A 27,488-nucleotide genomic window follows, 5' to 3' on the forward strand; every position below is an offset into this window, starting at 1 on the left:
ACATCCCCCTCCCTTCTCTTCCTCATAGCCTCCAAACGCAGCCTCTGAGCTTACTTTCCTCCCAAATCCCCAAGCCGGCAGAGAGGTAGTGAGCTCAGCCTCCCTTTGCCCAGGCTCCTGGCTGGGCTGGGCTAAGCTAAGCTCTGGGCAGGCCAGCCCCTTGCTCCTCTTCTCTCGCTGCAGGTGGGGTGCACACAGGTGAGGCTTGAGTCTTCTCTCTGACCTTTGGCATCACCCCCATTGCATCTTTAGCCATGTGTTCTGTGGGAAGCCCCAGCTGTAACCCTGAGGGTCAGGAGTTGCAGAGGCTGGGGCCAAGAGCCTGGGACAACCCAGCTTACAGTGGGCCCCCCTCACCACCTGCATCCCTGAAGATCTGCACCATCTCTGGTCCTTTACCAAGTCAGCCTGGAGAGAAGCCCAAAGGTGGGCCCCTCAAGAGGGCACCTCAAGAATCAGGCATGGACTGCTGTCGCCACATGTGTTTCCACATCTGTCGTGGCATCCGAGGTAGCTGAAGGAAAGTCCCCTCCCTCCATTAACTAGGGGAGAAGGGATTGGAAACTAAATGGGAAGGGTGGAGTTGGAGGGGGTATGTGATCTCAGTGGAGGGAGTGTCAATTTGAGGGGGCCAGGAGCCCAGCAGGCTGCTGCTGAGTTATTACTCTCAATAGTCCTGCAGTGGGGTACTATAAGTTGGGGGGGGTAACTATAAACTTACAGTAGGACTATGAATTTATTGGGAAAATGTGCATGAAAGGTTGACCTTGGTGGAGGGAATGTGAGCTCAATGTGGGGGTCAGGCTGTGGGCACTAGGATCAGGGTCTATGCCTGAGCTATATGCCCCTGAGATATCAGAAAATGGGGCCAGAGAGCAGTGAAGAGTCTAATGAATGGGACTGTAGAGGGGAAGCCAGGACCCTCCAGAGATAGAGTTTGGGTTGGTGTAGAGCAGAGCATCTGGAAAGGTTGCTATCTGGCCACACTTTTGGCGGCCTTTGCTTAGAGCATCAACCCTCTGGGGGAGGGAGGAATGCCTTAGAGGCAGGGCCAGGTTTGGGAAGGGGGCACAGGGGGCTGGGAGGGATGCCTATGGGATTCTGCTTCTCTGCTCCCCTCAGTGTGTCCCCCCTGCTCTGTAGGTCTTTGGGGTACGACACTAACAGAGAATATGGCGGAAAACAGAGAACTTTATGTCAAGACCACCCTGAGGGAGCTGCTGGTGTATGTGGTGTTTCTAGTGGATATCTGCCTGTGTGAGTAACAGCTGGATATAAAACATCTCCCACAAAGCCTCTTAAAGTAGAGGTTCAAATACTTTCTGTTCTACAATGTACAGTTGTAGTCTTTGCCTTTTAATGAGAAGCTCTGGGGCAGCTAGGTGGCACAGTGGATAGAGAACCAGCCCTGGAGTCAGGGGAACCTGAGTTCAAATCCAGCCTCAGACATTGACTAGCTGTGTGACCCTGGGCAAGTCACTTAGCCTCCCCCCTCCCCAAAAAGGAATAGAAGCTCTGTAAAGCAAATGAAAGTACAGGATTTAGGGAACTGTTCAGAGCAATATTGCTTAAATACCTACCCAGAAGCAATGTAAAAATCCTGCTGGGAAGAGGAAGGGTTCTCCTAGGCTTCTAGGTTCATTCCCCAGTACAGTGCCTAGCACATAGTAGGTGCTTAAGAAATGCTTGTTGATTGATTATTGATGGATTGATTTAGAGCTGGAAAGCACTTGGGAGGCCACAGAGTCCTCTCCACCCCGAACCCCATGTATAGATGAAGAAACTGAGGGTCAGGGAGGCTTAAATGACTTGCCCAAGGTTACCCAGGTCTTGTCTTTAAAGAGTAGAAAATTCCTGATGGGAAAAAGATAGTCATGAGGATTTCACCTTGAAATCATAAACTGTTAACCCTCTAAAGCACATTAGACATTGCTCAGTATAATGCATACCTCACTCCTCTCAACCCCATTTATAGATGGGGAAAATGAGACCTAAGGACATGCAGCTGGTTATGACTGACTTAGTTCTCAAAGTCAGCTCTCTTGACACTTAATCTGGATTCTTTCCAACACACTACAGCTGACTTGAGGGAATCTGATTCCAAAGTACTTCCCTCAGAAAAATGTGATCTAAGGTCTAACATCTAAGAGGAATTGGCCAGGAAACCAAGGAAAAGAACTTGGAAAGAGATTTGGTTCTGGTTTAGGGCTTTCGGTAGATATTCATCTAACCCACGTCTAACCCATCTAGCCCACATCTCTCCATCTTTTCCATTTTTGGGTAGATATTCATCATTCCAGGTTTAGTTCCTTTCTGTGGTACATAAATGTCTTAAAAAGCTGCTGCTGCTAAACCATTTTAAAAAATAATGGGTTTATAGCTAAGTCACTGTGAAGACCAGCTGCTTGGTGAACACATTTGGGTGAGTCTGTGTGAGCTCTTACGGGGACAAGACAGTAGGGCTTGGGGCCAGCAATCCATGCTGTCTGGGGACCTTCCCTTAGGTTTCCTTTCCTCACGTTCACATGAAAACTCACACTCTGTGGCTGTTGGGGGTGAACGTTTGCTACAGATCTCTTGGGTACAGGGAGTGAAAAAGCAAGAGATGGGAACAGCAACAAACTCAATGTACAATGTTCTTTCAGCCAGTGATGGATGATGGTTCTATTATTTTACTTAATCATCACCGGAAGGGCACATCTTATCCCAGCTTTGGCTGCTGGCCCTCCTTCCTCACCTACATTCTCTTCAGCCTTGGCTTCTCAGCATTCTGTTTCCAGCTTCAGATACAGTGTGTTATAGAGAACAATATAGATAACTCTCCAGAAGTGTGGACGTTGTGGACAACACACACGCTCTGGGAGAGTCATTTGGACTCTCCAGATGGAGTGCTGGGCCTGGAGTCAAGAAGGCTCATTTTCCTGAGTTCAGATCTGGCCTCAGATACTTCCTAACTGTGTGATCCTGGGCAAGTCACTTAACCCCATTTGCCTTTGAGTTTCCTCATCTGTAAAATGAGCTGGAGAAGGAAATGGCAAACCACCCTAGTATCTCTGCCAATGATCCAGCTGGGTCACAAAGAGTTGGACGAGATTGAAAATGACTGAACAACAACTTACTGTTGGTAGAAGTTGTCTGTGATTCTTGCATAAAGTAACTCGATGTTATAAGCTTCCAGGATAAAATTTTGAAAGGTCGCTCACTCTGAGGGGGTAGGGGCGGACCTGAGTGATTTGTCAGGGAGGCTAAACATAGGAGTTTCAGCCATCATGGAGTTCATGAGGGGTGGAATTCCCTCTGATGGAGAGAATTTAGTGGCTAGGCTAGAAGGGGGTTTTGAAATAAGAAAAGTCAAAGGAGCTTATTCCTGGGGAAGCTGGAGAAGTTCCAGGGAAGGTGGCACCCACCACCAAGAGGCCCCATGAGCATCAGTAAGGACAGGCCCAAATTTAAGCTGATCATAATCATAATAATAGCTAACATTTATACAGCACTTTAAGATTGGCAAAGTGTTGTACAGATATTATCGCATTTTATCCCCACAAAACTCTGTGAAGTAGGGAATATTATTATCCATATTTTACAGAAGAGGAAACTGAGATTGGGAGAGATTAGGTGACTTTGCCAGGGTCATACAGTTAGTCTCTGAGGCAGGATTTGAACTGAAGTCCTCCTGATTCCTCTATCCTCTGTACTTCAGAGCTGTCCGATTATCAGTGAGGGATCTCAGCTCTTCACTAGACAGAAGAACCAGCATGGTCCAAGGCATTTAAGGTACATTAGAGAAATGGATCCAGGCAGAAAGAAACAGCTGGAGACAAGGAGAGGATTCTCCTGGGGCTGACGTGGTTTATACATGAGCTACATTTACTCCCTAGGGATTCTCTTGACCAATCTGCTACCTGATGGGGTTGGGGTGGGGAGGGAGCCACCAGCAGTCCAGCCTAGAATGGGGAGGGCATAATGTGCTCTATGACAGATGGCATGGCATAATGGAAAGAAACCTGGCCTGTGTGTGCTTCAGTCCTGGCTCTGGAATGAACTGGCCCTGGGTCAGTCATTGTCAAATAGCTGAATGATGTCCTATGTAAGAAGAACGAGACTGGTCCCCAGGGCAGCAGAAGGAACCATATGTGGAAGTTTCAGAGAAGGGAGGTTTCATTTAACAAAAGAAAGCTTGATAACAGTGAGCTGTCCAAAACCAGAGCAGGCATTTTGCTGAAGGTCTCTAAAGTCTCTAAGCAAAGGTGGGCTTCCCCTTGTCAGAAATTTTGGGATGAGAGTTCCTGCTCAGTTCAAGGTTGGACTGGATGACCTCTGATGTTCTCTGTAATTCTCAGATTCTGTGATGTCATTGCCAAAGGCAGGGGCCAGGTCTCCCTGGGCAGATGGAGCATCTCCTACACCCTTCTCATCCCCATCTATCCCCACCCAAACCTTATTTTCTGTTGTTTGCATTAGGGTTTCCCTTTGTGTTTCTGGGGTGATGGATGGAAGCTTTTGTTGGGGGAGGAATTGTAAAGGCCTTTGTGGTGGAACAATAGGTATTTGTTATCTTCTAGGTGCACCTGGGAGGCCAGGCTTTGTGTTGGGGGAATGGTTCAGGTTCTGTACAAGGCCAGGTCTGGTCACCATGGAGTTGAGAAGAAGTGGGGCAGAGGGAGGTGCTCTGGGCTTTTGGTGATTCATCCTTAAACATCAAATAGTGGCAAGCCAATGTTCTTTCCCAAGATTTAGAGCTGGAAGTGACCTTACCCATTTATCTTGTCCAACCTCCTAATCTGTTGATATGGAAACAGATCAAGAGGGAGTGGAAGGACTTGCCAGGCATGACAAATGGCAGATCTGGGCTTCCAGTCTCTGGCTCCTGCCTCTCACTCACTCCTCAACTGCTGATCTTTCACTTTTGGGATGTGATTGTTCTAAGATGTTAGGCTGGGCACAACCATCAGGTTGCCAATTTGTCTCCATGATGACCTTGCCCTGTGTCCATTTGATCAGTTTCTCTCAGTTTCCCTAACATGTGACCACATGGCTGGGGTATGTTTCATTAGTTGATGCTGCTCTGCCTCCCTCTGAAGGCAGCCAGCATAACCAGAGGCTTCCTGCTTCTGGTTTTCCTCATTCATAGAGATTCTCCTTAGTTATTCAGCTGGTTCTGGGGTGGATGGCATTTCATAGGATCATAGGTTTTATTACTTTTTAATGTTTAAATTAAAATTCATTTTATTTTCACCTTCTCTCTCTCTCCCACTTCTTTCCTTCCCCACTGAGCAAGCAAGGAAAAACAGTACCCCTGTTACAAACATTTATAGTCAAGCAAATCAAATTCCTGCATTGGTCATGTTAGGGACACAAATACAGGCACACAGATACAGACACACACACACACACACACACACACAGAGAGAGAGAGAGAGAGAGAGAGAGAGAGAGAGAGAGAGAGAGAAATATGAGAGAGAGAGAGAGAGAGAGAGAGAGAGAGAGAGAGTGAGAAAGAGAGAAACTAATGTCTCAATCCATGCTCTGAATCCATCTTCTTTTTAGGGTGGTGGATGGCATGTTTCATCATGAGTCTTTTGGTGTTGTGTTTCATCATTGTGTTGATCTTGGGATTTAGACCTGGAAGGACCTTGTCTGTTCTGGTTGGCTGGCTCTGCTTCTCTTGCTGTCCTGCTTGCATAGGTTCAACTTGAACTTTATTCTTTTTACATCTGCCTCCTCCTCTCTTCTTAGTGATGAAGGATTCAAAGAGGAAATGTCCCTTTCACACCTACATAGTGAAGATTGTGCCTTTTCCAGCCAAAACCATATAAACCAGAATGAATGAGTATAACTTTGTGAACACCTGTGACCACATGGCTGGGGTATGTTTCATTAGCTGATGCTGCCCCGCTTCCCTCTGAAGGCAGCCAGCATAACCAGAGAAAATCAGGGACAGGAACACCTGCACACTGGTGATTTGTTTTGATTTAGCAACTTATCTTGGTGGTATAGCTAGGACTACAAGGAAGTTTCTAAATAAAGCTCAGGAAATGTGACTTCAGTAGTATTGGGATTCGGTTCCTAAATACCTTGTATTTGGGGAAAGTTTTTTTTTTAAATTCTCCCCCTGCCCCAGGTTCTGATGCCACTGGGATTGGCTCCTGGGAAATTTGTTCTGTCATATTTTTCTCCAGGCAGGAGATTAATTTGTTTCTGCCTCACTGGAGGAAGCTGAGAGGAAATAAGAGCTTGGTCAGATCCAGAGTAGGAAGTTTGAGTTGTTTCTGACTTTCTGGGGTTTTCTTAGTAGAGATACTAGAGTGGTTTGCCATTTCCTTCTCCAGATTATTTTATAGATGGGGAAACTGAGGCAAACAGGGTTAAGTCACTTGCCCAGTGTCACACAGCTAGTAAGTGTCTGAGGCCAGATTTGAACTCAGGAAGATGAGTCTATCTGGTTCCAAACCCAGGGCCCTACTCACTGCACCACTTAGCTGCTCAGAGTAAAGACTGGTCAGAGATAAATGTTGGCCATGAAGGATTTTATTTATTGAGCATAGATAGACCTGATCTCTCTTAGATTTCTTATTCTTCCACAATATATTCTTCACTCTTGAATTTCTTCTTCATTCACTTTGCAGTAAAATAAAGGAAATTAAACCTATTTTCATACTATATTGCTCCATGTAATAAGTAATCTTGATACATATTTCACATTTAACATTTTAGAAGGGAAGAAAATCACTAGCATAAAGCTTCATTCACAGAATTCTTCTCACACAGAAACAACCAAGGGCTTTGCAAAAAAGCATAGTTTAAGAAACCATGATCCCATTGAAATCAATTCATTTTACACATGAGCAAAGTGGGGACCAGAGAAGGAACAACTGAGATAACAGCATAGCACTACCTAGTGGAAAAGTCAGAACATCTTTCAGCTAATGCCTGAGGTTTCTCCTCTATTTCCATCTTAAAGAATCTCCACTTTAGGAAGAAAGTTTTCTGATCAATATTCTATTTTACCTCCTTTCCTAGATCTCTGTTCATACCACCTGATCTCCCATCCATTTTTTTGGCTTGTGAGTCAAGAGAAATTCCTGTGGGAATTCCTTCACATCCTGTTGACAACCATAGCAACTGTCACAAATTTGTCCCCTCCCACTGATTTTGCTAAGTTTGGATATCAGTGCTCTACAATCTTACTTCCCTCTAGTGGTGTTTAACAATTGACTCTGGAAGGAAAAATAATTGCATGAAGGGCACATTTAAAAGTTTAATTTGAACCGTTAATATTTCCTTTATCACTCTCTTAAATATAGACAAATCAACAATATGATAAATAAAGCCTGGATTGCAATGGAAATGCTCACACGGAAAATGTACCAATTGATGTGCCTGAGAGCCTGCTCCAGCACACCCCTACTGCCATCTTTACCAGTCAACTGAAATCCATCCCTCTGAGGTCATCAACTTCTTTATTGACAAATCTAAGGGCTTTTTCTCAGACTTTGCCCCTGTTAAATACTTTGTCAACCTCTTCTTCTGGGTACTCACTGCTCCCTTCACATCCTCCTGGTTCTTTTCCTATTTCTCTGACTGCTTCTTCTCAGTCACTTCTGCTGTCTCCTGACCATTCCAGCAGCACCTCCTCTCTTGTTCAGGAGGAGTGTCTTCACCCCTTATCAGTCTGGGTCCTGGTTTTTCAATGTGGCCATGGCCAAGCTTCTCAGGCTCTCTTTAGCAAACCTCAATTTAGGGAGAGTGGCAAGAATGAATATGAAGATATAGAGTCCAAACAGTTCATCCGGCCAATAAAATTGAGTGTATGCTCGGTCCTAGTGCTGATCCTCATAGTGGGATTCTAGGACTAGGAGGACAGTGATGACAAGCCTTGACAGAGAATGTTTAGGTCTCTGAGTGGCACAATGGCCACATGGTAAGAGAGGTAGAGGTGGAGGTATGGTGGGAGGCACAAACAGACCTAGACCTAGATTGTTAGAATGTGAGTGGATTCACATGACATTCTATGCTGTTTGAGGGGGCAGGAAAGTGAGAGATGAGTAGTCTTCCTTTTGGAGAATATGAAGGAAAATGAATTTAAACTGAGCCTCTACCCCTCAATGATGCCCCTTGTCAGAGCTGTCCTTCTGGTAAGAATTCCCAGAATCAAGTTAAGCCTTGCCCAGACTCCTCATCCATTCTTTTCTCTCCATGGGCTCCAGAGATTTACCTATTTGCTTCTTTCTCAGTTGCTACCCCCTTGGTTCTGACCAGAGTTTGTCTCTTCCCATTTACCTATGGGATAGAAATGGCATCTTCTCTCCTCTCCCTCTCCCTCTCTCCCTCTCTCCCTCTCTGCTTCCCTCTCCCTCTCCCTCTCCATCTCCATCTCCGTCTCTCTCTTCCTCTCCCTCTCCCTCTCCTTCTCCCTCTCCCTCTCCCTCTCCCTCTCTGCCTCTCCCCCTCTCCCTCTCTGCCTCTCCCCCTCTCCCTCTCTGCCTCTCCCTCTCCCTCTGCCTCTCCCTCTTCTCAACTATATGTAGCCTGAGGTACAATCCTGGGCATTTTTATAAGACTGTCCTCATTGGTGGAGAGAATAATTACTTGTATACCTGTTGCTCCAAGCCGGTGTGAGGGGGAAGTAGGAAGTAGGAAAGCTTAGAATCACAAGTAATCATTCTCTCCAGCCTTATGCAAATACCCAGGTTTGAGCCTTGGGTTACACACATAAACATGGTGTTGGTGGAAGAGTTGGAAGAGAAAAGGATCCAGAAGTATTTCGCAGGCACAAAAAAAGTCTTATAGCTAAAGTTCTCCCTGGCACCCACTGGCATATACATGTGGATGGGTTTGATCTCTCTTAGGTTCCTTGTTCTTTTATAATATCTCTTTTTTCATTCTTATCATGGGAGCAAATCAGTTCTTCCCAACCTGACTTCACATCTGTATTCACAATCCTAGGGCTTGGGCTCTTAGTCCTCTCTCAGTGATTAACTACTGCATGCCCTCCCCACCCCCATTCTTTTTCTCCCTTGTATATAGACCTTGTCAGGGAAGCAGGTTTAATCAAATGCTACTGTGGGGTTATGGGGGTGCTAAGGACTCCAGTAAGATTCATCTACATCTCAGAAAACTCAGACTCATTGGCTAGTTGATGTTCATAAAGGAAGGTTTCTTTTAGGATCTCCTCGTATGTCAGGACAGGGCCTTGGGGGGTCATTGTACTTCCCTGGCTATCAAAGGTAACCAATAAGGGTGAGTGGGATGCTGAAGTAAAACTGATGAGAATCTTTGGAAGAAATGACCATGATGTTCTAGAGCCCATAACTGTTGAGAAAGAAAAAATCTACTCCAACCTCAGATTTAGTGGGAACAATTTTTAGTGTTCAGAGAAAGGATGGGTAAGGTCCCATGATCTACAGTTCTTTGGGGGAAATCGGCATAAGAAGCCTGGGAATCTTTTAAGAATTAAATTCTGACAATACAAGCAATTCTGACGAGGAAGAGGAGTTGTCTAAAGAAAGGGATGTGGATGCAGAAGAAATTCATCTTCTATTTAATAAAAATATATACAGGATTTGGAATTAAGGGCAGTCGATAGAGGATAAATGATTAAAGAGTGAGCAATCTAGTCTAGTGTCAGAACTGCTAAAGTCCAGAAGTCACCACAGTCAGTAATAAACATCAAGGACCATAAAACAGAGGGGATTATTTTTAAGTATAGAAAAGGCAGATCATGGCAGTCCCTAATCAAACTTGATGTATCTCCCTTATATAAGCTATATTGGGACAAGAAAAAGGTCAGAGAAGCGATTAAGGCAGACAGGACGATGATAATGGATGATGGCAAGAAGACAAAATTACCCCACTTCTATTTTGCTTTTATTTACCAAGGGGAACCATTTGGGGAATGTAATGGATGGAATAAAAAGAATTAACAGGAAATTGAAACCTCAGATAAGTGAGGAGCTGGTCAGAGGACACTTAGCTGTGCTTAATGAATTCAAGTCATCAGGCTCTGATGATTATATACCACAGCAATGAAAAAACTTGAGGATATAATTAATGAGCCATTGGCAATGAGCTTTGAAAAAATCCTGCAGACCATGAGCTGTCACACAAGAGAGCAGGATATGGGAAAATGTTATCTCAATTTTCAAGAAGAAAAGGAGAGTGGATTCTTTAGACTATAAGCCAGTGAGCTTGGTATTGATCCCTGGATACATTTTAGAATATATTGTTAATGGGATGAACATTTAGAAAGAAAAACTGATGTCACTTAGAGACAGCATGTGTATGTGTTGAGAGGGGGTGGGGGACAGGAGATATGTTCAGGCCACTGTAATTCTCTCTTGGGACAGGGATAGATGATGGTAGACTAAGGCAATTCTTTCCTTCCTTCCTTCCTTCCTTCCTTCCTTCCTTCCTTCTTTTCTTCCTTCCTCCTTCCCTTCCTTCCTCCATCCCTTCTTTCCTTCCTCTTTTCTTCCCTCCTTCCTTCCTCCTTTCCTTCCTTCCTTCTTCCTCCTTCCCTCTCTCTCTTTCTACCTCCCTCCCTCCTTTCCTTCCTTCCTCCCTCCTTCTTTTCTTCCCTCCTTCCTTCCTTCTTTCCTTCCTCCCTCCCTCCCTCTCTCTCTTTCTACCTCCCTCCTTCCTTCCTTCCTTCCTTCCTTCCTTCCTTCCTTCCTTCTTTTCTTTCTTGTTGGACAGGGTTCCTAGACTGATTTTTTAGAGTATCTATAGATAAGTTATATTTGGATTTCAGAGAGTCAGTTGACAAATTTTTCATATTGCTCTCATGGACTAGATGGAGAGATGTGGGCTAAGTCCCAGTTAAATTGGGATTCAGAACTGGCTGGATGACTGGTCCAAAAGGTAATTAATGATCAGTTTTAATCTTGAGAGCGGTCTCTGGTAGAGTATCCCAAGAATCTGTCCTCATCCTTATCTAGTCAAAATCGTGATTTTATGAAGAGTCATTTTATAAAGGTAGGCATGCTTATTAAATTTGTGGATGACACAGATCAAGAAGGAATAAACTAACACATTATGCAAGAGAATAGGGTTCCAAAAATATCTTACCAGGCTAGAGAGAACATTGGGCTTAATCTTATGATGAAACTTTATTAGGATTAATGTCAAGTCTTACTTTAAAAATCAGCTGTACAAATAGAAGACACAGAGGCATAGCTAGATGTTGATGCACATAAAAAAAGAAAAGAAAAAGATCCGGGGGCTTTATTGTAGAAGCAAAAAATGAGTCATCAGTATGACAAGACAACTAAAATGATCTAATACGTGATTCAACAAAAATGTATGAAGTTATTGCTCTGGGTAAGGCTCTGAAATATCATGTCTAGAATAAGGAGCTAGTCCCATTGCTCCGTGCCCTTGTCAGACCACATCTGGAGTATTGTATTCAGTGTGGGACATGGCATTTTAGGATGGCTTGGAACTTGTCCAGAAGAGAGAAGCCAGGATGAAAAGGACTCTGGAAGGTATGCCATGTGAATTGAAGAAATTGGGAATTTTTTTAGAAGAAAGAAGACAGAGTGGGGGGAGGGTTGGGAAATAATTGTTGTCAAAGTACCTGAAGAATTGTCATGTGTGTGAGGAATTAGACATAGGATTATAAATTTAGGCTGAAAGTGACCTTCAGAATCCATAACATACAAACTCCTTACTTTATAGATGAGGAAACTGATGTCCAGAGAAGTTAAATGATTGCCCAGGTTCACATAGGTAGCATGTAGAAGAGCCAGGATTTGAACTCAGGTCTGGTTGACTCCAAATCCATCGTTCTTTCCACCATATCATATTTGTTCTGCTTGGCCCCGGGGGCAGAACTAGAAGTAATGGGAAGTAGATTTCTGATCCAAATAAGGAAAATTGTCCTTATGAGTAGAGCTATGCAGAAGTTGAATGAGCTGCCTTAGGAGGGAGGCAATTCCCCATCCATCACTTGTCTTGAAGCAAAAGTTGGATGGGGGATATTGCTAGGGAGGTTGTGGAGAAGGTTCCTGATCAAGAACTCATTAGCTTAGACCTCAGGGGTCCTGCACAAGTCTGAGATTCTACGATTTTTATGCTGGCTTAGAATAGAGGTATTAGAATATACAGGATCCTAAAGTTCTTGAGGCTTAGCATGAATCATGAATTTCTCTGGGCTCTTCCTCCTCACCATATCACCTTGCTTCCTCAGGACCTCACACAAGAATGCTGTCTTTTCCTCAAAACAACTCTAAGTTGTTTTGGGGTGCCGTTGGTTTGGGCTCTCTGGATTGAGTTCGTTGGTCAATTCTTCTACTCCCAGGCTTATTTTCAGCCAATCAGGAGACATTTTGTTGGCATGGCACCTTTGTAGGATTCTACCCATCTAATTACATGTCTCCCCTTCTATTTCTTAAAGTTGAGAAGGAGATAGAAAAAACTAAGAGAGAGTTTTCTCCCTCATATTAAAAATCAGAATAATTTAACCCAACAAACAGGTCATTCTCAAAGTTTACAGTCAAACTCTTTATAGTTTACTGTAGCTCCCTGACCCCAGGTTCTCAGTGATTGCCCAGGATAGGGAATGGAGGTCACTAAAATTCACTGGCCTAAGGATTTCAGTGCAAGTGAAGGAGCATGGGTTGGAGGGCCCTGTAGCTCCCTAGCCCAGGCTCCCAGTTTTGGCTAATGACAAGGGGGTAATTCCAAAACCCAAAAGAAATAATTTTAAGAAAAATGTAAGGCAGCCTCCTTTCTTACCCAAGGGAGCAAACTTATAGAACCCATTTTCTAAAGAGCTAGTATAGCCTGAAAAAAAAGACAGCTCCAGGATGAGTAGAAAGAAATCCCAGGACAACCAAATCATAAGTACTTATTGATGGATGTTTGAAAGGATCCTTGAAAGGAAAGGCCTGGCCTCCATAATTTAACCACTGCTCCCTTCTGCCACTTCGTGGATAGACAGAAATGTCCAGGCTAGGACCAGGAAACCAACTTCCCCATTGCTTTCCAGTGACTTATGGAATGACCAGTTCCAGTGCTTATTACTACACCAAAGTGATGTCAGAACTCTTCTTACAAACCCCATCTGCTACTGGAGTCTCCTTCCAGACCATCACCAGCATGAAAGACTTCTGGGGCGTGAGTTTGGGCCTTTCCCCAAGGGCCTAAGACCATAGTAGGGGAGGGAGGCAAGGAAAGGCATTGGGTCAAGAGCCATGTGGGGTTGGTTTGAAGGATCAGGACAGGGACAAGTCTGTTCCTCAATCATTTGATAGCCATGGGTCACATGAATCAGACTGATGGGGGCAGGGGTAAGACTGGGGATGAATTCAGGTGGTCATCCTCTTCAAGACCTACTAGAAGTCTTGAAATAAAGGCTGGGTGACTACTTGTCAGGTATATTGTAATAGGTATTCTTTTGCAGGCATGGGTTGGATTAGATGGGCTTTCTAGCCCTGAAATTTTGTGATTCTGTAATACTTAGGTGTTAACTCTTCTGGGTTACTCTGGGTTGCTCTGAGTATCAGACTGGGGAATGGGTATTATATTGGGAAGTAGAAGGCCAAGCCATCCCCCCAATCCTGGGCTTGCCCTTGGATCAGTTTGCCCAGGGCCCATTGCTTGACAGTCTTTATTGGAACAAGTGGTATAACAACCAGAGCCTGGGCCAGAGCACACACTCATTCATCTACTATGAGAACCTGCTCCTGGGTGTTCCAAGGCTGCGGCAGCTCAAAGTGAGGAACAATTCATGTGCCGTGCATGAAGATTTCCAAGAGGACATCCTGGGCTGTTATGATGTCTACTCCCCAGACAAGGAGGAGAAGCTCCCTTTTGGACCCCTCAATGGCACCGCGTGAGTGAGACCCCTTTGTCCTGAGCAAATAGGAAGGGAATTTTCATCTAGTCCAGGTGTACTGAAAGATGAAATGGGAGCCAGGCAAGAGCAAATTGCTTTCTTTGAGCTTTGGGAGAGTTTCAAGAGGAATAGAGCTAGGGAAACAGAAGTAGTGATGGGACCCTTGATTTGGGGGAAGAAAATAGGGGATGGGGGGAGAGAGGATGGAGTTATGGGGATGAAATTATGGGAGTGGGGACAAGATAAGGGATAGAGGGATGGAGATGGGGAGGATGGGATTGGCATTACTTCATTAAGAATAGGTCATTTTTTCTTCATCATCATCATTTTACAAAGTAGACCAGGAGCTTTGGGGGATGTCAGATTTAAGCAAAGCATTAGTTGGATTTGGAAGGGGCTGAATGATTAGACCTAATAAAATGATTAATTGGTCAATGTCCACTTGGAAGAAAGTTTCTACAGAAGTGTCATAAAGACTTTTTCTCAGTCCTCTTCTGTCCAACAGCTTTGTCACTGGATGAAGGCATAGATGGCACGCTTATATAATTTTTAGGGGACACAGAACTGAGATGGATATTAATATGTATGAAGGAATTGATATTCAAAAAGATCTCAAGAAGTTAGAGTGATGGAATGAGTCAAATGAAATTCAATTCAGCGAGGACAAGTTAAAGCTCTAAGCTAGGGTTCAAAAAATCAACTGCAAAATTCCAGGATGGGGGAAGTGTGTCTTGACAAGCATTAATGTGAAAATGGACTGAAGATCAATATGGTTCAAGAATGTGACGTGACAGCTGAAAATCCCCAGGACGAAGGAATTAACTGTCCTCTTGGTCTCTTTATTAGTCAGAACACATCTAAAGTATTATGTTTAGCGCTGGACAGCACATTTTAGGAGGGACATTAAAAATCTAGGGCAAATCCACTGGATGGTACCCTGGATAGTGATGAGACCAGAGATCATGCCATACAAAGAGTCGGTGAAAGAACTGGTGATATTTAGCCTGAAGAAGAGGAGACTGTGGGGTAGTGGGGAGAGAGGAACATGGTAGCTCTCTTTAAATATTTGAAGGTCTAAGTGGAAAGAGGGATTAGATTTATTTTGCTTGGCTCCAAAGAGCAATACTGAGAAGTGGGTAGATGCTCCTGAAAGGTAAGTTGAGGCCCCCTATTGAAAGACTTTCTAACAATTAGAGCTCTTTTAAGGTGGAATGGACTGCTTCAACAGGTAGTTACTTCCCCATTACTAGAGAATTTTCGAACATCGATTTAATGGGGAAATCTTGGCAGGGATGTTGTACCCCAGGTAGAGGGTTGAGGAGATAACCTCTAAAGTTCTTCTTCACTCTGAGAAATGGTGATGAAGGGGTACTAGCAGAAGAGGTACATGCAGGAATGGGGAGCAGGAGGGGTTTACTAATAGGAGTTGTAACCACTGTTTTGAAAAAAGACTGACTTTCCACCTACTGTCACCCATGGTAGGTGGACATACCATTCAGAGGATGAACTGGGGGGCTCCTCTCACTGGGGCCAGCTTACGAGCTACAGCGGTGGTGGCTATTACATGGACCTACCAGGGCCCCGGGAGGCTAGTGCCAACGTTCTGCGTGGCCTGAAAGATGGGCTGTGGCTGGACCGGGGCACCCGTGTTGTCTTCATTGATTTCTCTGTCTATAATGCCAACATCAACCTCTTCTGTGTGCTGAGGTAGGCCCAGATCCCCAATCCTGAGGTCCTACATCTCCTCAAAACCCTTGCCCCCTCCTTGGCCTGTCCATCTATAGAGGCCCCATCTCCTTCTTGAAGCCTTTCCCTTTCCCTAGGCTTTAACACTACTCTTGGGGGTTGCCAGTCATAAGGGGCCATATCTCAGCCGTCTCATCCCCTGTCATCCCCCAGGCTAGTGGTGGAGTTCCCAGCCACAGGAGGGGCTGTTCCGTCCTGGCAAATCCGCACTGTAAAGCTGATCCGCTATGTGAGCTCCTGGGACTTTTTCATCGTGGGATGCGAGATTGTCTTCTGCGTCTTCATCTTTTACTATGTGGTGGAGGAGGCATTGGAGCTGAGGATTCACAAGCTCCATTATCTGAGCAGTGTTTGGAACATCCTAGATATGGTGGTCATCCTGGTGAGGAGGGGGCATATGTGTCACATTGGTGGTGGGGTGGGGAGCAAAGTGTTGGCCTCCTGCTGGCAAAGGGGCAGTAGAAAAGGGTCATAGGCCACAGGTCAAGAGCAGGAGAGGACTTTCCATCATCTTGTCCAAACCTTTGCTTTATAAATGAGGAAATGAAGGCCCAAGAAGTCTCCAAGAAAGAAAGAAAGAAAGAAAGAAAGGAAATAAAGAAAGAAAGGAAAGAAAGAAAGAAAGGAAAGAAAGAAAAGGAAAGAAAGAAAGAGAGGGAGAGAAAGGAAGGAAGAAAGAAAGGAAGGAAGAAACAAAAGAAGGAAAGGAAAAAAGAAAAGAAGGAAGGGAGAAAGAAAGAAAGGAAGGAAGGAAGAAGGAAGGAAGAAAGAAGGAAGGAAGGAAAGGAGGAAAGAAAAAAGGAAAGAGACTTGCTTTCAAGGATTTGACACTCTACTGGTGATAAAAGCATCATGTACATAGGCAGTCAATTAATCAGCAGCCAGACACTGTGTGAAGTACTATGATAACAAAGAAAGGCAAAAGTACTATTCCCTGCCCCTCAAAGCACTTACAGTCTAACAGGGATTTGGGAGGAGACAATCAATAGGCATATACAAGATGTATACCGTGTAATCTGAAGATCATCTCAGAGGGAATGCAGTGGCAGCTGGGGCTGGGAAAGTCCTACCTCCTGCAGAAGGTGGGATTTGTATTTATAGACAAGCCAGTATAAAATATGACCAAGGCGACTGAAGGGGTGGGGAGCACTGACAACTCGGTGAATCAGGAAAGGCTTATTGTAGGAGGTAGTGCTTAAGGGGGCTATGGTTTCCAGGTGGTAAGGTGAAGAGAGAGAGCATTCCAGGCATTGGGGAAATAGAAGCAGATGGTAGAATGTTATCTATGGTACCGTGTCCTGCCAACAAGAAGGAAATGCTGTCCCCTAAACTACTTTCTCATCCATCCATCCATCCATCCATCCATCCATCCATCCATCCATCTATCTATATATCCTCTCTCTTCTGTCTCTCTGTCTCTCTCTCTGCCTTGGGCGGTTTGCAGCATGATTGAGCACATGTGACTTCTGTACAGACATATACAACCGAGAGAACACAAAGTAACCAGAGACTATGAAAGGGCTTTGTGGCCACTGACAGTGACCATACATGTAGCCTTGTAAGGGAGAGGGTGGTGATCAGTTTCCACTTGTGTGGTAGCAGTAACTAAAGACTGGATCCTCATATTTGACTCTCGTGGCCCCTCTCACTCCTGTGACCCCCTGACCATGCCCTTCATCTCTCCCCAGCTCTCCATTATGGCTGTGGGCTTCCACGTGTTCCGTACCCTAGAAGTGAATCGCCTTATGGGGCACCTCCTACAGCGGCCAACTGACTATGCTGACTTTGAGTTCCTGGCTTTCTGGCAGACACAGTATAACAACATGAATGCCGTCAACCTGTTCTTTGCTTGGATCAAGGTATGAGCTCCTTCCAACCCATAATTGTTCCCTGGGACACCCCTCCCCCACCCATGACTATCCCCAAATCATTCCCTTTGGAGTCCTTCATGAAGGTTACCCCCAATCATCCTCTGCACAAGGGCCCCTCCAGGCTAGCCTGACACCCCTTCAGGATCACCCCTCTGACCCTTCCATCCATCCCTTCCTCTTCAGCTTCTTGCTCCTATGCTCCTATTAGAAGCCCAGCTCCCTTCCTGCAAGGCCATCTAAGGCCTCACCACGCAGGCCCCTCCTGAGTTCCCTCACACAGCACCCCCGGAATCTCCCCATGCCTCTTCTGTTCCCTCTAAGCCCCATGGGCTTCTTTCTCAGATATTCAAATACATCAGTTTCAATAAGACGATGACTCAGCTCTCATCCACCCTTGCCCGCTGTGCCAAGGACATCCTAGGCTTTGCAGTCATGTTCTTCATCGTCTTCTTTGCTTATGCCCAGCTGGGCTTCCTGCTCTTTGGGACCCAAGTGGAAAACTTCAGCACTTTTGTCAAGTGCATGTGAGTATGTTGTCCTCCTGCCCTGAGCCCTGTGGGCTCCTGGGAGCTCTGGGGAGATATGTCTGAGCACACGCAGGTCTATGCATGTGCCTGTGTGTGAGAGCATGGGCATGTGTGCTCCCCAGGGAGCTCTCTCTGAGGAGGTGTTACGTGTGTGAGTGGGTGTGCATGGATGTGTATATGTGAGAGTATACATGTGTGTGTAAGGGCCTGCTCGTGTCCCTAACACCTATCCCCTGCCCTGGCCACCTCTGGCTGGGATGTAGCAGCCATCCCGGCTCTTGAGTCAGAAGCAGGGAATGGGGCTGAGGGCGGGGGGGGGGTTGGAGGCTGGGGCGTTGGAGGTTGGGGCTCAGGCCTTTGGGTGAGGCTGAGCCCTGCCCTCTCAGCTTTACTCAGTTCCGGATCATCCTTGGAGACTTTGACTATAATGCCATTGACAAGGCCAACCGAGTCCTGGGCCCTGTATATTTTGTCACCTACGTCTTCTTTGTGTTCTTCGTGCTCCTGGTGAGGCTGAGGAGAGACTGGGGGCAGGAGTGGGACGGGGGTGAGGGGGGAGGAAGAGCTAAATGTCGGCTAGGGTTAAGGTCCCTGCGAAGCTGAATTTGGGGCTAGGGGAGCCTTCCATTCAAATCTGTGCCAATTCCAGAATTGTGGTGGAGGGGCTCCAGACTATCCTATGCTCAGGGCTTGGACGGGCGTGGATGGGTCAGCACAGTCAGGGTGTTAGTGGGTCAGTGAAGTGTGAGGAGTCATTAGGATCCACAGGGTCAAAGCAGTCAATGGGGCCAGTGGGATCATAGGATTTATCTAGCTAGCTAGAAAGAACAGCTGGTGGTGCAGTGGATAGAGCACTGGGCCAGGAGTTAGGAAGACCTGAGTTCAAATTTGACCTCAGACACTTGTTAGCTGTGTGACCCTGGGCAAGTCACTCAACCTCTGTTGCCCTCAGTGTCCTCATCTGTAGCATGGGGATAATAGTAGCCCCTACCTGCCAGAGCTGGTACCTCAGATGAGGTAATGTTTGCAAAGTGCTTGGCACAGAGTAAGCGCTATGTAAATGTCAGTTATTATTATTATTAGCTGAAAAGTTAGGAGGCAAAATGGAAAGAACACTAGATCTAGAACCAGGAGACACCTGGGTTTCAGTACCTTCTTCTACACTTCTAGTTAGGAGAAGGCAGGGAAAGGAATGTCAAATTCTGAACTTGGAGTCTCTGTCCGGAGTTCAAATCCCACCTTGGCCAGTTCTGTTCACATGACCTTGGACATAATACTTTAGGCTGTTTCCTCACCTGTAAAAAGAGGGGGATGGACAAGATGACCCCTAAGGTCCCTCCTAGCCCTAGTTCTGTGGTTCTATGATTTGGTGCAAGTCACTGAAGTTTTTTGAGACTCAATTTCCTCTTCAACTAATTGGGGATTATCTTGTGTGTAGGACTGACCTCACCAGGTGGTCGTGAGGAAGTCCTCTGTGTAGGCTGGCTCCTGTTCTTTCTGAGAGGTCATCTAGTCCAACCCCTTGGCTTTACCAATGAGATAACTGGAGCCCAGTAGGATTTGAATCTAGGGCTTATGGCTCCAAATACAGTGCTGAGTCCACACTGCTAGGGCCAGTACAAGCCAGCAGGTCTTTTTAGACAGTAGGTCCGAGGGTGTGGACACAGGTTCCTGGTTCCCATCTCCTAGAACATGTTCCTGGCCATCATCAATGACACATACTCTGAGGTGAAGGAGGAGCTGGCTGGACAGAAGGACGAGCTGCAGCTCTCAGACCTCCTGAAACAGGTGACCAGGCCTGACCCCGGCCCTAGTCGGACCCGGCTAACCCCAGCCAGGGTGTCGCTCCCACCTCCTGCCTCCCAAACCTCCAGGCTCCATGGCCCAGAATCCCCCTGCCTTGGGGGCATGGATCGCCTGGCCCATGGTGGGGAGGCAGCAGGGGAGCCGCTATTTCTCCCCCTGCCCCATTCCTGCCCCTCCAGGGTTACAACAAGACTCTTCTGAGGCTGCGCCTGAAGAAGGAGCGGGTCTCAGATGTGCAGAGGGTTCTCCAGGGCGGGGAGCGACAGCTCCAGTTCGAGGATTTCACTAACACCTTGAGGGAGTGAGTGACCAACAGCCAGGTGCCTATCCTCCAGTCTACCGCCTACATCCCTAGTGTGCCCCCTGCACATGCCCATGCACACGCATGTAACATGTGCACACCCGCACATGCACACACACATGCACACGCACACGCATGCAAACCTGGCTTTACTCCTCCAGTCCTCTTCTTCCCACGCTAAACTGCTCCTCTCTCCATCATGAAAAGTGTAGTCCAGCCATCACTTCAGGCTGGACCAGGCTCTCTGGGGGTAAAGAGAGGGAGCGTAGTAGAAAGTACAAGGTAGGCTGGATTTGGAGCCAGACACCCTGAATTGGAATCCCAAGTCTGCCACTTACAGCCTGTGCGATGTTGTAGATTATAATCTACATCTAATCTAATCTAATCTAACCTAATAATCTACATATAATCCATAGATCACAAAGAGAGATTTCAGAGATCAGGGGTGCGAGATCTCAGAGCTTGACAGTCACAGCTCCCTCTCCTCCCCTCCCCTGCACCCTCTTCCCCTCATCTCCTCTCCTCTCTCCTCTCCTCCCTCCCCTCCCCTCCCCTCTCCTCTCCTCCCTTCCTCCCTCCCTTCTCCTCTTCTCTCCTCTCCATCTCTCTCTCCCCTCCCCTCCCAGACTGGGACACGCTGAGCATGAAATCACTGAGGTCACAGCAGCTTTCACCAGGTTTGACAGAGATGGCAATTGTGTGCTGGATGCGGAGGAGCAGGAGAGGATGCGGCAGGACCTAGAGGAGAAGCAGGTAAGAGCCTGCAGATGGGGGTGGGGAGGAAGGAGGGGACTAGGAGGCTCCCTGGGAGCTCTTTGGACCATGAGTGACCATGAGTGAAGCAGACGCCTGAGGTCACTCAATAAGCATGGTGGTCTCTACCAGGTGGCTCTCAGTGCTGAGATCCAGACCTTGGGCCAGTCCCTTAGAGGAAGCCAGAAGAATGAGGTTCATGCAGAGAGAGCCCAAGGAAGCCTCTGGGTCTCTGGAGAGGAATTCCACAGGTATGTGCTCCTAGGAACCCAAGGTGGGTATGTGCCTACACAAGACTGAACCCTGACCCTGTTCTTAGCCACCTTCCCTAGACTTGGTAGGTGCTCAGCCCAAAGCTCTGTTATAGTTCCAGGAAACTCAGGGCCCTGTCCCTCAGGTCACACATAGCTGGATCTTATCACAAAACACAGGACATTGTTCCCTGGCCCCTAGATACACAGAGGCCTGTGGCCCTCTCACTATCCCCACCCTATGCCCCAGACATGCTGTACCTGCCCCCATCTGCCTCTTCCTAGGACTCTCCTCTGGTCACTATCCTTCCTTTTCTGCCCCCTAACACACACTCGCGAGCGCGCGCGCGCGCGCGCGCGCACACACACACACACACACACACACGATGATATATAAGTTTCTGTCTATGCTATAGGCACACGGCATTCTGTCTATACCTCCTCCTTCAAGACAGATTCCCAAGGCACCAAGTTCTTACCCCCAGACACATGTGGCTTTGTACACACACATACACACACACACACACACAGGATAATATATAAGTTTCTGTCTATGCTATAGGCACACAGCATTCTGTCTACACCTCCTCCTTCAAGACAGATGCAGCTCTATTCCCAAGGCACCAGGTTCTAACCCCCAGACACATAAGGCTTTGTACACACACACACATACATACACACACACACACACACACACACACACAGAGCTCCACAAGGTTCTAAATAACTCTCCCATAAGTCACATGTAGCCTCTTGTTCCCCCCACTAAACACATAAGTCTCTGTTCCTGCCCCTCCTCCACCCATGCTAGGGAAATCCAGCATTCTCTCTACCTCCCCCACCTCACCCCCCCTTCCCTCCCCAAAAGACACCCACAGGGCTCTCCTCCATTTACTAAGACTTCAGTCTTTTCCTAACCACAAGTTGCTCGGCTCCCTCCAGCCCTCCCTCATCCCCCATATGTGAGCCATACAGCTGCGCCCCTCCAATGTGTTTCTCCACAGATACACACAGGGCTTTGTCTCCAGTCATGCACAGTTCTGTCTCCAAACGCAGGACTTTGCTCCACCCCCACCCACCCACTCACAGGCTCATGGGGCTCAATTTCCTTCCTGAGAGATGGGCCCCTGCTTCCCTCCCTGACCCCCAGCACATCTCACCCTTCCCCCCATGTCCCTCCTCCAAAGGCCTTGCACCCCAAACAAATAGAACTTTGTTGTCCTCCCTCCCAAACTCACATTACTCTGGTCTTATTCCCAAATGCACAGGATTCGGCTTTCCTTCTCTGTGCCTTCCTGCCCCCTAGCTCCTTCCCTTCTGCACTTATGTGGTCCTGCGGCCCCTTCCAGACACAAAAACTGAGCCCAGCTCAGTCCCTTTTCCTTTCCCAGACACAGCCCTCTATCACCGCCACGCCCAGGAGAATTGTCATCTTCTCCCATCCCCCTGCAACCTGATTGATGGAGACACACATGCCATTCTCCCTCTAGAGACCCTTCCCCCAACATGCAAAGGTCCCTCTCCTACAGAAATACCCCTCCCTCCATGTTCTGACAATCAGCCTTTATTTCACCCCAAAATGGAGACAGCTCTGGCTTACCTACATGTAGGCCCTGTACCTGTCCCAAGGCACCCTGCCCTGCCCTCCCTTCCTCTCTTCTCAGACACAACCAACATCCGATATCCAAGACTTCTTGAATAGAAGGAACAAAGATTTCTTTCCTCCATTGATGTACATCGGTCTGACCTGTCCACCACACACAGGTCTCCAGGCCTCCAGAGCTCATGATTCCCTCCTTTCCCCCAGTCACATAGGTCTCCATCCCCTGAAGAAACTAGGTTCGTCTCTACATACTCACTACTCCATAAAGGCTGTGTACACCAGGCTTGTCCCACCCTATCCCCTGCCTTCTCCCCCACCTCTGCCCTCAGGGCTACGTTCTCACCCCATGCTATCCCTGACATGAAGGGATTTGCCACCTGTCACACATGCGCAGGCCTCTGAGGCCACAGAGACTACTAAATGCTCCACCTCCCACAGACACACAAGGTTCTGTCCCTAACCCCTTTCCCCTGCCATACACAAGGGTTTGCTGCCTTTTCTGTTCACCCATTTATCCAGAAACCTACTCTAGGAACACAGGGTACTCTATAGCCCCCATCTCTTCATTCTAGCTCTCCAAGATTCCGTCCCCTTTCCCTTCCTGTTTTCCCACTGAAAGCAAACAGAGTGACCAGAGACACCTTGATTAATTTTATGAATTCCCCGATCAACCTAATGAGATTTAAGGAAACTCTGCTTCAGACACACAGGAATTTGTAAATCACTGGTACAAATCTCAGATCCACTGGGATTCTCCACTTTTCAGAAACACCAAGCTCTATCTTCCACACCAGGACTTAGTAAGAGTCTGTCACCTCCTCACCCCAATATACAGGAATGTCCTCCCTAAACTCAAATGGTTCAGTCCCTCCCCAGACCTCTGAGACTGCTCTCTACCAAACACGCAGTGGTGGGAGTGGGAGGCTCTATGTTTATTGTCAAAGCTCTAGACTTTACATCTTCAGAGGTGTCTGGTGTTTTGGTGGATAGAGAGCTGGGCCTGGAGTCGGGAAGACCTGAGTTCAAATATGACCTCAGACACTTACTAGCTGTGTGACTTTGGACAGGTCACTTAAACTCTGTTTGCCTCAGTTTCCTCAACTGTAAAACAGGGACAAATAGTAGCACCTCCCTTCCAGGGTTGTTATGAGGATCAAATGAGATGATATTTTTAAAGCACTTAGCACAGTGCCTGGCACATAGCAGGTGTTCAATAAATGCTTATTCCTTTCCTGTTCCCTTCTGACACGGTTGCCTTTATCCTCTACACAAGACACAAATGAGATTCCCTGTTCACATAGGATTTTGTACTCTCTCAGGCTCACATACCACCCCCCACTCCCAATCACACAACCTTTTCCTTCCAGAGACAACGTCCCCCTGCCTCCAGATACACAATGTTCTCCTTCTTGGTCCTCAGGGGTTCGACCTCCCTCGATTCACATGGCTTTGTCCCTTCATGAGTTCTCATGACTCTTCCCCATCCCCAACATCTAGAGCTCTATTCCTTGCAGAAATAACCAGCTCTATCAATGCTCTGACACCCAAGACATAAGCAGGGTTCTGCCTCTTGTGTAGATATTCATGGAGAATCAGAGAATTTCAGGGTTGGAAGGCACCTCCATGGCCATCTAATTTAACACACAGCTCCAGAAGGATTCCCTTCTATGACCTACCTGACGGGTGGCCATCCAGCTTGGCTTGAAGACCTCTAGGAAGGGAGCATCCACTATCTCTTCAGACAGCCTGTTTCACTTTTGGATAGTCCTAAGAGTGAGAGAAATGGCTTTTCCTTACACCCAGCTGAACTTTTTACAGCTTCTACTCATCACTCTAAGTTCTGGCCTCCAGGGCCACACAGAATATGACTGATTCTTCTTCTTCCATCCTTCAAATCTTAGACCCAGTTATCATGTCTTCTTGGAGCCATCTCTTCAACATGGCATGTGTCTGAGGTTCCTCACATTCTACTTGGCCTGCTCTAAATATTTCTCAATGCCCTTCCTAAAGCGTGATGCCCAGCACTGACTGCAGAAGAATCCATATAAAGTGTGATGGGGCAGAGTACAGAGGGCCTACACAGACACGGGACTCTGTCCCTAACCCCAGACACTCAGAGCTCTGTCCTTCCTAGAGATATGTGCCTCTGCCCACTCTCTCCTGAGGCACAAACAACTATATTCCGTAAAGGACTCTGTCTTCAAGCCCAAAGTCCTCAACCCTAGACGTACAAGAATTTGTGCCCTGCTCAACACACAAGAATATATCCCCCCAACAAAACTATCCCACCTGTAAATACACAGCTCCGGCCTCTCTCCAATGCAAATGACTATCTTTTCCTGCCATAGCTCTATTCTCCCTCCCCAGACACACAGGGATCTGGGACACCCCCATCATTCTCAAATCTGTTCCCCATCCTGTACACATCGCTCTGTTCCCTCCAAGTCATAAACAGAACTCTGTCCTATCTACCAGCCCCATACGCTTCTCTCACCCCTAGATACAGATAACTCTGTGTTTCTTCTCCAACCACACACCCTCACATCCCTTCCTCATTCCCTAAGACATAATAGCTTTGTCCCTAAAGATAGTCAGGGCTTAGTCTCCACCCCCAGACACAGTGCTCTGCCCCATAACCAGACACTAATGACTCTTCATCCCACTCTCTGCCCTCAACACACACAAGCTTCTGTCTTCCCTTGACAGCAGGGCTTTGCCTCCCCACCAGAAATACACAGCCCCGTTCCCCCAACAGGCTCACAGGACTCCTCAGATGAACACATGAGCTCTTGTTCCCCCTCCCCCCAGGCACACAGAGTTTTTCCCTGGTTCTGATGCAAATGGTTGAGTCCATTCAGACTCACATGAGTCTCTACATCTTCTCCAACCCTCAGACTCAAGAACCGGGTCGAGCAGATTGAAAATGTTTTGGGGAACATCATATCCCAGGTGGATGCTGCTGGTTCAAAGGTGAAGGCCCTGGAGAGGAAGGAGCCATACCCCTCCCCTTCTGGAAAAGTAAGGAACCCTTCCCCTTAGCTTGCTGAAAATGCCCCTTTACAACCTGCTTCTCTCCTGGGATCCAGGCTACAGAACTCAGCAATGTCAGTATGTCCACACAACCTCTTCCTCCCCTAATCACATCTCAAAGAAGAGATAGCTTAGGGCTTAGATTTTCCTGGTCTATGGGCAGTTTGTTGCTTCTGGAATGGGTGGGGACAAAGTTTCTTGTCCCAGGTAACCCTCACAATGACCTTCTCTCCCCACCCCCCAGGGAGAACAGTCTGCCTGGGAGCAGCTTCAGTCACCTCCAATGCTGACCCTGACCCCAACCTTGACTTTGACTCCAGGGCTAGGCCCCTGGGAAGCCCAGGATAGGGAGAGAGCTGGAGACACAGGGCTGTCACAGCAACTGTCTCCATCCCAGGCCTCACCACAAATGGCCTTCTCAGAAGACCTCTCTCAAGACACTATCCATTTCTAGTGCAATTTTCCCATCCCCATTCATGTGTGAGTTCTCCTTGGGCCTGTGTGTATGTGTGTGTGTGTGTGTGTGTGTGTGTGTGTGTGTGTGTATGTGTAGGTGTGTAGTCTCCTGTGTCTATGGATAGCTGTGTTGAGTGTAGCTCTGACTCTTGTCTCTGTGTTTCCACGTATAACCATGTGGCGGATGCCACCCCACTACAATTTCCTATCCCACGTAAGCTCACGACTGCGCTGTGGTCCTGGCCCTGAGCTCACTGCATGGTTCATGTTTGGGGAAAAGTCCTCTATTCTGTTTAGCAGAAAAGAATCAATAAAGTGTGTGATAAAATGAAGACAAATCTCTTTCTACATATTTCAGCCAATTGTATGATGGTAAATGTGGATCTCCTCTGGAATGTCACTTGGGAAAGTGTTTTCTTCTAATACCTTTTTCAAGGATGCCCTTGAAGAGTGAAGTAGCTTATGCTCATAAAACTTTTATATAGATAAGAAAATAGGCAATTACCTTTGATTGTCTAAAACATTTTATATGGTAAAACAAAATATCACCTTCATAGGCTCTCCTCTAACAAGGGACCTTCCTTGCATCTGTCAGAATTATACAAGATTCCTTGAAAGATATAACAGAAATAACCTTGATCAAAGACCCTGTGATTATTATATCAAGTGAGGTGTAAAATGGAAGGATGTATGGTTGCCAAAATGTTCACCACTATGATGAACGCGATCTAGGGTTGAAGTCGAGCCAAAGAGGGATCGAGCCCCAGAATACTGCAGAGGCATCTCGATGAGGTCCATAATCACTCTAAAATTCACATAGGAGAAAAGCAGATAGATCTCATTCAGGAGATGTGTCCAGCAGGCAGACTATGTGGTTGTTCAATTGTTTCTCAGTCACATCCAACTCTTCATGACCCTATATTTAGGGTTTTCCTGGCAGAGATACTGGAGGGGTTTGCCATGTCCTTCTCCAGCTCATTTTACAGATGAGGAAACTGAGGCAAACAGGGCAAGTGACTTGCCCAGGATCACAGAGCTAGTAAGTATCTGAGGCCAGATTTGAACTCAGGAAGATGAGTCTTCCTGACTCCAGGCTTGGCACTCCATCCACTGTACCACCTAGCTGCCCCACCCCCATCAGTTTATAGACCTCAGATGAAAATAATACCCAGGATTCATGTAGCGCTTTAAGGTTTGCAAAGTGCTCTCATATGTTAACTCATTTGACAGCAAGTAAGGCCTAGAAGTGAACAAGCAGAGGAGAGCTGGCTGGATTTCCTTTGGAAAGTTCCAAAGTATTTTTGTGA

General features: G+C 46.8%; 1 protein-coding gene across 1 annotated transcript; it reads left to right on the top strand.

Moving 5' to 3' along the window:
* Positions 1-254: 254 nt before the first annotated feature.
* On the top strand, positions 255-26,179 carry PKD2L1 (polycystin 2 like 1, transient receptor potential cation channel). The gene is made up of 15 exons (XM_036736480.1): positions 255-510; positions 1,144-1,257; positions 12,989-13,116; positions 13,581-13,834; positions 15,320-15,544; positions 15,737-15,965; positions 17,272-17,442; positions 17,797-17,978; positions 18,368-18,488; positions 19,671-19,769; positions 19,967-20,088; positions 20,715-20,841; positions 20,974-21,092; positions 25,590-25,713; positions 25,970-26,179. The coding sequence occupies exons 1-15, from the start codon at positions 255-257 to the stop codon at positions 26,177-26,179; spliced, it is 2,481 nt and encodes an 826-aa protein (XP_036592375.1).
* The last annotated feature ends 1,309 nt before the right edge of the window (positions 26,180-27,488 follow it).

Source organism: Trichosurus vulpecula, chromosome 8 (genome assembly GCF_011100635.1).
Source record: "Trichosurus vulpecula isolate mTriVul1 chromosome 8, mTriVul1.pri, whole genome shotgun sequence".
NCBI classification, from domain to species: domain Eukaryota; kingdom Metazoa; phylum Chordata; class Mammalia; order Diprotodontia; family Phalangeridae; genus Trichosurus; species Trichosurus vulpecula.

What these genes read in the sequence shown, in the direction of transcription:
- PKD2L1 (XM_036736480.1), top strand. Translation starts at nt 255, where the DNA reads ATGTGTTCTGTGGGAAGCCCCAGCTGTAACCCTGAGGGTCAGGAGTTG. An exon ending in TAGATATGGTGGTCATCCTG is followed by an intron (nt 15,966 to 17,271) that starts GTGAGGAGGGGG and finishes ATCTCTCCCCAG; the next exon opens with CTCTCCATTATGGCTGTGGG. An exon ending in TCTCAGACCTCCTGAAACAG is followed by an intron (nt 19,770 to 19,966) that starts GTGACCAGGCCT and finishes CTGCCCCTCCAG; the next exon opens with GGTTACAACAAGACTCTTCT.